This window comes from Gossypium hirsutum, chromosome A11 (assembly GCF_007990345.1).
Source record: "Gossypium hirsutum isolate 1008001.06 chromosome A11, Gossypium_hirsutum_v2.1, whole genome shotgun sequence".
In the NCBI taxonomy this organism is placed as follows: Eukaryota; Viridiplantae; Streptophyta; class Magnoliopsida; order Malvales; family Malvaceae; genus Gossypium; species Gossypium hirsutum.
Window position 1 is genome coordinate 16,379,334 of NC_053434.1, and position 8,765 is coordinate 16,388,098.

The 8,765-nt window shown below is 34.9% G+C and overlaps 2 protein-coding genes across 3 annotated transcripts; one reads left to right on the plus strand and one right to left on the minus strand.

The window, feature by feature from the left end:
- LOC107924605 (E3 ubiquitin-protein ligase PRT1) lies at positions 1-3,673 on the plus strand. Its single transcript, XM_016855134.2, has 7 exons — positions 1-458; positions 571-599; positions 720-899; positions 1,193-1,468; positions 1,558-1,761; positions 2,086-2,189; positions 2,924-3,673. Exons 1-7 carry the CDS (start codon positions 370-372, stop codon positions 3,308-3,310), a joined length of 1,269 nt encoding a protein of 422 aa, XP_016710623.1. The 5' UTR covers positions 1-369; the 3' UTR covers positions 3,311-3,673.
- Positions 3,674-4,400: 727 nt separating this feature from the next.
- Positions 4,401-6,821, minus strand: LOC107922985 (uncharacterized). 2 transcript variants are annotated; one of them, XM_016853187.2, is made up of 4 exons: positions 6,505-6,821; positions 6,330-6,427; positions 6,154-6,251; positions 4,401-4,875 (listed from the first exon to the last, which is right to left on the minus strand). In XM_016853187.2, exons 1-4 carry the CDS (start codon positions 6,683-6,685, stop codon positions 4,737-4,739), a joined length of 516 nt encoding a protein of 171 aa, XP_016708676.1. In that variant the 5' UTR covers positions 6,686-6,821; the 3' UTR covers positions 4,401-4,736. The 2 variants fall into 2 exon arrangements, with proteins under 2 accessions (XP_016708676.1, XP_040937137.1); XM_041081203.1 differs by having other exon boundaries at positions 6,336-6,427; positions 6,505-6,782.
- Positions 6,822-8,765: the final 1,944 nt, after the last annotated feature.

Genomic DNA, 8,765 nt, shown 5'->3' on the forward strand with positions numbered 1-8,765 from the left:
AAATAAAATAAGACCATATCCACATCCAGCATTATCAGTATGTCGGTCAAAGGTTTTTTCAAATTGTTTTTTCCTTGATATATATTATTTTTAGAAAAAAATTGAAACCTTTCTAAGCCTTAAGCGTTAGGCTAATTAATCAGAATTTTGCATAAAAAAATTAATCAGAATTTGGAATTTACTTAAATCATCAAAACAATATCAATCTTTAACTGATATATATATATATCGATCCGTTTTTCGAATACAATTAAATAGTTTGAAAAGTAAAAAAGAAAAAGAAGAAAGAAAGGTGAGAGTTTATAAAGGAGTTCAATTTGGTGTTTTGCCACCCACCCACCCACCAAATCTCGGACTGGAAGAGAATTCATGGATTCCTTCCAAGCTTCTCCCATGGAACATCATCAATCTCCTGATGCTGAACAAGTTTCTGACGATTTTGTTTGTTGCGTTTGTCTGTAAGTAATTATGATTACCATAAAATAAATTCAATGTTTCTTGTGATCTTATCCTTTCATTTGATTTTTGGAAAATACCTAATCTGCTCTCTTTTCATTTATGTTGTTTTAGGGATCTTCTCTACAAACCCATCGTTCTGCGTAAGATTTTTTCTTTTTTTTTCCTAGTTTTCTAGAAAGAATTGTGAATTTCATTTTTTTAATGTTCAATTATTATTGTTGATTAGTTTAATAATTTCTTTGTTCCCTCGAAATATGCAGATTGTGGTCATATATCGTGTTTCTGGTGTGTTCATAGATCAATGAGTTCTCGGTACGAGTCTCATTGTCCAGTTTGTAGAAATCCATATTCTCACTTTCCAAGCATCTGCGAAATGCTTCACTTCTTGCTGTTAAAATTATATCCCATTACATATAAGAAAAGAGAAGTGCAGGTTCTCGGTAAGTTTGGTGTTTTTATTTTTCATGTTTTCATGGCTATGCTTAGTGGCGACTAAAATATTTGCTTTGCTACTTAGCATAATCTTTTAAGAGGGGAACATTTTATTTGATGAAGTTATCCTATGGCTAATCTGTGACTCAATTTTGCATTGGAACAATCTGCTCATGTTTGCCACACTTTTTAGTGGTGGGGATGAATCATTGTAGATAGTTTCGAGATTATTCTCACTGTAGCTAGTGCAATACTATACCTATACTGTTCAACATTATGAAACTTATTATCTTTGCTACAGATGAGGAAAAGAAACTGGACTGCTTCTCACCGGAATTTGATGGTCATGCTCGTGAATCAGAGGCTGATGGAGAAATTAATCACCTCAGAAGCTCGTTGCAGTCTTCTGCACTTTCAGACTCTTCTTCTGCCTGCAAAGAGAAACATAGTGTACTGATTGGACAAAAGCAGTCTTGTGTTTCCAGGGAGGAAAATGATCAGATTTCAGTTGCAGATCTGCTTTGTACTGCTTGCAAGCAATTGCTTTTTCGTCCTATTGTTCTTAACTGTGGCCATGGTATTCCTCTACTATTTCTTCTTTCTTTACATTTGCATCATTAAGCCTCAGTTTTCTGATATTTATAACTTATATTTATTCTTTGGTAGTTTATTGTCAAACTTGCATAGCCATCCCTGCTGATGAGATGCTTAGGTGTCAAGTTTGTCAATGTTTGCATCCAAAGGGATCTATAAAAGTCTGCTTGACACTTGATCAGTTTTTGGCGGCTAAATTTCCCAAAGAATATGCACTGAGAAAAGATGCAGTTCAGCTCAAACAAGTTTCTTCCAAGCATGAGAAACCAACTACTGGTATGTCTCAATGCTCCATTGATCCCATCTTGTTCTAGGCTTATCAAGTTAACATTTTCGTTGATTTAGTGGTTAGCTGTATAATACTATTGGTTCCACACTTTTTCGTGCTGCTTGGTTTATTGCCACATTTTTTAAGCTTAAAACTGAAGCATATCATTACTAGTTCAATATCCATATTATATATGTATATAGAATTTCTTATTCAGTCATGTTGGTAAATTGATCATGAAAAGAATCTGACCAACTGGTCGTGCTACAATACTGCTGCATCAACTTTGAGTCCACAATTTTTAGAGCAGTTATTATGTTCGAAATTTTTAGGTTCCACGGAAGCTGGTATACAAGATTCCTCAACTGTCCAGTTGCCCTCCGGAGGGGAGCCTCGCCCGTATACACATATGGGAGTTGGTTGTGATGCTTGTGGGGTAAATGCTTTGCTCATTGTCTCTTATATGAGTGCATATGTATGTGTGTGTTCCGGAGCCACACCAATTTAGTCTCTTTAAAAGTTCAATTGAGTTTGTTTCAGGCTTGCTCATATTTATTTTTTTTCTGTTTCTCATTTTATCTTTATAAGTAACATAGCACATTCTACAGTTTTAAAAACTTTCGTCCTTTATTTCCTCCCAGAACATTTTTAGATTTTATTTTACCTAACTAAAATTATTTGTAAATATATATACATGCTTGTTTTTGCTAGTATCCTTTCTTCTTCTTTTTTTCTACCATGAATTAGTTAATTTCTATTGATAGTTACCGGGCATTGGAAATTTGTAATAATAGGATTTTATTCTTGAGGAGGGGACCCTTTCGTAGGATAAGTTGCTCTCCATATGCTTTAGAACTCAGTGTTTGTTGGATTTTGTTCACTGCATTTCAAGCAACATTTTACTTAACCTAATGCATGAAGATGAAGGATTCTATTGGTTTGAAGAGTTAAACTAATTGATGCTTCTATCTGCTGTATATTAATATTGCTTGAATTTTATTGTAGGCAAGTTATGAAGGCATAGTTGAGTTTGCAGTAGATTTGAATTTGTATTTAAAGAGTTTCTTAGCAGAATCTGAAGCTTTGCTAATCTTATATATTTATTTATTTCCTTTTGGTTTTAATTAAAATCTGCAATGAGTTTGTTAATATTTGAGTTTGTACTGGCAGATGTCTCCAATAATCGGGGATAGATACCAATGCAAGGATTGCACAGAGAAAATAGGATTTGACCTTTGTGGAGATTGCTTTAAAACTCGACTGAAGCTTCCAGGCAGGTTCAACCAGAGACACACCCCAGAGCATAAGCTTGAGCTTATAGAGCCTGCTGACATTGTCCGAAGGTATGGGCGGCTGAATCGTGGTTATTCTTCTTTTTTTGCCTTTGATGAAGCTTCGGAAAATCTGGAAAATGGACTGGTACCTTATGCTCTATCGGGCGCTTTTCAAGAGTACATTCGCAATAATGATCTAGCTGCATCGCTTTTAGAGATTGATAGCATGGAGGATGAGGATGAGGAGTCGGATGAAGATGTTGGTGCTGTATCCGTCGAATGATATCCGTATAGTAATTTTCTAGTGGGTAGGGACAGGTGAATTACGTATAAGTTCATGTTTCCTTAATTAGTTCTGTAAAGTACCATTCGGATCCCATATTTAAGCTGCAATCTGGTTTCTTGCATTTCATTAAATAAAAAAAAAAAACCATTTTGGTGGCTCCAGCATATGCATTAGTTTGTGGTTTTGTGAAGCAACAGTATGTGAGCGGCCATAGTCGGTGGCAATTGCACATCATTTGAGGCATTGCTTAATAAGTAGAGAGTTGTTTGTCTATTCCGGGTGGACATTGTTAATATTCACTATGCATGTATAAACGATGTGATTGCCATCTTTCATCAATTTCAGCCTCAAAATTTAATACATCTTCCACAAACATTCTTAGCACCAAAGATTTGTCATTAAACCATTCTTCTTTTGCCTCCAATCTTTAAATTGATACCTTGATCTTAAGGATGGCAAACGGGGATTTTGTGAATTTGGATTTTGTAATTTAAGAAAATATTTGATTTTAGATATTTTAATTATTATTTTAAAGCAAATTTAGAATGGACTTGGATATTAATCCTTGAATATCTATTATCTACATTTAACAAATTTTTATTTTTATTTTGTAATTAATAGATTTATATACAAGCAAAGATTGTTTAAATCTATATTACTTTTGTGAATAATATATTTGATTTTAGTTTTGATTTATATTAGTTTTTAAAATTAATTTAGATATTCCATGTATAATTTAATTCAAAATTAAATTTGGATAATATTATCACAAATTTGAATCTAATTTTAAAACAGATGTAAGTAGAATGTTAAGAGAGAAACAATAAATTTTCAGTTACAGCGTTCAATCTATCTATCCCCTACACTCTCTAGTATTTATATAGAGACAAATTTATTATAAGGCATTAACTCTAATGTACCACAATCTAAACCATCTAAACAACCGTGTTATTTCTGCTTCCAGTCATTTTAAAATGATATTTATTTTAAACTACAGATAGTTGTGTATTTTAACTTGCCCTAAAACCATCTATTCTGCTTCTTTACTTAATCTTGCAATTCCCAAATCAGAGGTAAAAGATCAACATGGCAACACCAAAGGGTGCTTGGCTAGCATACTTCCATCTCTTGTAAATTAAGTAAAAGGACAGTTGTTGTCTGGGAAAGGCAAAACCAACAAATGCTGCATATAATAGTGTGCCAACACAAATGCTGCAACTGTTTTGATTTAAAATTCAAATGCATCTAAAGAAAAAGGGGTCTTGCACCCATCTTTATGTAGAGAGCGAATCATCGGATTTCTTCAACATGCAAATTTAGTTGTTGTACACTTCCTGACCTACATTAATGTACTTACATGGTCAATTTTACCACTGGAAATGAACAACATACTTAGCAATGCAGTTTTTGTTGTTAATTGGGGTCATGGAGTTGATGGTGCAACACTATCTGCTTGATTTCTTTCGGCCATTTCAACTTCATACGCGCAGGTATCTGATGTTTTCTCATCCTTCATAGCAATGCTTTGCAGTTTAGCACGCTGTATAGCATGCAGCTCATATCTGATAAACACAAAGACAAGCATTTGAGCTTGGATTTATCTGGTTTTACATGTATTAGGGATTAACTTTGGTTAAGATGGAATACTAATAATCTTACATAATGAACACGTAAGCAAAAAAAGAGCAACCTTGTTTGGAAAAAGAACTGTGCAAACATGGAGCTATTTGGGAAACTAAAAGAACAATGGTGCTATGTCGGAAAGGGCCAAACGCCAGGGATGTAGACCAATGTTATCCTATAAAGAAAAAGAGTACCATTCTATGTTTGAAACGGTGCTGCAACTCCTCCATTCTCCACAGACGAAGACAAAAAGAACTATCCACCTTTTTTTTTTTTTCAATTTCCAACAGAATATACTGACTTGTTCGGGTTTATAGATGATAACATTTCCAATTAAACTGACAATGTTGGCATTCTTTTTTCCCAAGAAATTCTTTATCCAAATAAATTCCGTGGTTTGAAAAATATGGTTCTCATAGCATAAATAAGGGCATAAGAAGTTAATCTATACTGATATATAATTGAACTGAGAACAGAATGTCTCACTAATGCAATCTTTTTTTTAAAATTTCAAATAAATCGGACTCAAACAAGAACTTCATTTTTCATATTTATTTTCTCAATTGCAAGAAACAAAACTTTCCATCTTGTAATTTTTTCCCATGATTACTTGTGCAAGACAAAGCATACAATTCGGTGCAATAGGAGGATAATCATGATATATCAGTTCTATTCATAATAAACATGATTAAAGACAGCAAAGAAATCAGTAATCAACTAAAAAGCACCGTAAAAACTAATTCAAACTTCCGGGTGCAACCCTAGAAAACAAAATCACACATCCGCTTAGGACATCTTGAAGACGTAAGAAAAGCCACATCATGGCGTTACATTCTACGGATCTCCACTAGCATCCTTAAACAGGCTTTAGATCTCCGAACAGCTAGCGCTCACTTTGACAGTAATTTCTATATTTTCAAGAATAGCGACACAATGGCTACGTTTGTGCATTGTCACGAAATGCTAGCATGTATGTAATAAGCATGTACTGTGAAACAGAATTCAAGAATTTCTTTCAAGAAATAAATTTTCACAAAACGAAAGGTCAATACAAAGAATGTGTTGGCAAATGTTTGAAGGATATATCTGATGAGAGAATGGCAATATCATATAGGCATCTAAAATCATGCTCAGATTCAAATCCACAAAGCAACAATATATGCACAGATTCCTTGTTCTAAATTACTAATTATCATGAAAAAAAATGTAAAACTTACTCAGCCACGTAGCTATTGACAAGCATGAAATATATCCTCCAAAATTTTTCCTCCTTCAAATGACGAGGGCATAGCTTGAATCTAAGCTGTGAAAGTTCCTGGAAAAAAAGAAGAATAGAACAATAATTATAAATTATTAAGAGGGAAAAAAGGTTAAAAAAAAAAACACCCCAAACCTTCACTTTAGAAAGCACTAAGACAGCATGACGCTCTTGCCAATCAGAAAGATCTTTACGCACATTATAAGAAGTTTGGGCTTCAATGTCACCATCATCTGAACATCATAAGCTTCAATCAAACCAATTTTCTCTTTAGAAATTTCCAAAGCGAAAGAAAAAAGACGGGAAGTACCTTGGATAGGGAAATTCTTGAAGGTTTCTAAAGTAAAAGACTTGACATGATCGATTAATTGTTGGGTAATTCCAAGAAATTCTTCTTGTTCTTGGTGGTGGGGTTGAGGTTGATCTGGTGGGTTTTTGTGGTTTTTACTGTTCCTTGAAACACTGCGGCGAAACCACGACGAAAGATTCATTGTTTTGTCTGGTCGGGATGCTTTGATTTGAGATGCTTTTTTTTTCAGAGATTTTTAGTCAAAGATTATTTTTGTAGTTTCACAAAGATTTACTTCGCTTTATTAATTATTTTGTTTGTTTACAGAGTGTACATTAGTCACTAACTCTTCGCATACTTTACTATTATAAGCCCATTATAAGATAAATGTTAGCTATGGATTTTAACTGTTCTATCCAAACGTAGATTAAATTATTTCCCATTTTGGTTTCATGTTGTTTTAGGTGTGCCGTGTGCTCATTATTTTTATATTTAATTATTAAAAATTTCTTTCTCTCGTGGATTTTTTAACTTTTTTAATAAATAAAGGAGGTCTAACACCTAAAGAAACAGCACACAGCAGGCTCAAGCCAGTCGGTGCCCAACACCACCAGCTACATCATCCTCCATGCCTGCCTGAACAGTAATAGGGGGTTTAGTAAAACGCTGCAACCCAACAACGCCATCAGCAAACATCTGCAACTTTATTCGCTTCCCCAAACACATGCCCAAACGAAACTTGCCAATCACGAGCACATAAGCCTTTAATGTCTTGCACCAAAGAAAGGGAACTAGCTCTAGCATGACACTTTGTTAACAGTTGAACCAACAATAAATTATCACTCTCAATCGACACATTTTTATACCCCTCCTCTTAGGCAATTCAGAGACCATTATAAACTGCCCATAGTTTTGCCTGCAACACTGTACCAATGCCAATAAATTGACTAAACCCATGAGCCAATAGCCGGTCCAATCACGGAGGACACCCCCCGTCGAAGCAACAGCACTTGAAATATCCATAGCCCCCCAACCCAATCTCCCAAACCCGCAATCATAATATTCTTTGCCCATGACAAGCTCTCCTTGACAACATCACCAAAACAACCCAGATCATTAGCGAAAACATGTTGGTTCCGCCGCTTCCATAAACGCCATAGGATAACACTGAATAACACATACCAACTAACCCTAACCATGACAGTGTCCTGGAAGTGACACAAATTTTGAATAATCCAATTTTGCAAAGGTAGCGAAAGAAATCTCGAGTCGCCTGACGAGGCAAAATACTCTACCATGTCCCAACCGCAATAGGACAATCACTTAAAACATGAATGATAGTCTCTTCACTACCCTCACACAGACAATAACTTGGGTCATTAGCCATACCACTCCTAACCCATTCAACATTTGTTAGCAACGTCTCCTTTACCACCAACCATTGAAAATGTTGCAACTTTTGCAATCCTAGCTGTTAGAAATAACACTACTGAAAAATAAACTCATTAGCATTAATTGAATAAAATAAATAAAACGTAAATAAAAATGAAGTAACCACTGTGCCGTGAAAAAATTACTGCCTTAGAAGCAAATTTGTCTTAATTGATGTAATTAAGTAACTTACATCGCATCCAATCCTCAACTTTCTCTCTTCTTCTCCTAAAAACAAATCCTTTGATTTCTTCCTTCCTTGTGCTGCTTATTTAGATATTTTAGTACCCAATTTTGATATTAAATACAGTTATAGGCACAATCGCTCACGTGGGTCTACCTTATTCTCTTGAATATTATGGCAGTTTGAGATGGGTCTGAGTGTGTGTTCGGTGTTTGTGAGGATTGCTTTTGAGTTTTTTAATTCTGTTGTTTCGTTTGGTGGCCGTACGGTGCATTTGCGTTGATGGATTGGGTCTGACAGGGGTTTTGACAGACTTGACGTTCTTGCTGTGCTCTTGGCCTCGTGTCTTACGTTGACTTTGTTCCGATTACTGTTCATTGTTTTTTTATGCTTTCTTTATTTGGTTTTTTGTCCTTTGTTTATCGCTTTATTGGGTTTCGATGTTTTAGTGTGTTGGGGGTCCCACGGTGGCCGAATTTTATATATTTCTTTTGTTTTTTTATGTTCTTTTTATGTTTCTGCATGAGAGTAGGTTTTCTTTTTGTCCATTGATTACAGTGTATTTTTCATAAATGCAGGGTTTTACGTGCTTTTGTTTCCTGTTTTAGTTATCTCCTTTAAATCGATTGCTTTCTTGGTTCCTGTCGAGTTTTTTGCTGTTTCTTGC

Excerpts from the sequence above, each read along its gene's own strand:
- LOC107922985 (XM_016853187.2), bottom strand. The coding sequence starts at position 6,685 with ATGAATCTTTCGTCGTGGTTTCGCCGCAGTGTTTCAAGGAACAGTAAA. Across the intron at positions 6,252-6,329 it reads TAGTGCTTTCTAAAGTGAAG|GAACTTTCACAGCTTAGATT; the intron begins GTTTGGGGTGTT and ends CTTTTTTTCCAG. Across the intron at positions 4,876-6,153 it reads GTCAATAGCTACGTGGCTGA|ATATGAGCTGCATGCTATAC; the intron begins GTAAGTTTTACA and ends TGTGTTTATCAG.
- LOC107924605 (XM_016855134.2), top strand. The coding sequence starts at position 370 with ATGGATTCCTTCCAAGCTTCTCCCATGGAACATCATCAATCTCCTGAT. Across the intron at positions 459-570 it reads TTTGTTTGTTGCGTTTGTCT|GGATCTTCTCTACAAACCCA; the intron begins GTAAGTAATTAT and ends ATGTTGTTTTAG. Across the intron at positions 900-1,192 it reads AAGAGAAGTGCAGGTTCTCG|ATGAGGAAAAGAAACTGGAC; the intron begins GTAAGTTTGGTG and ends TCTTTGCTACAG.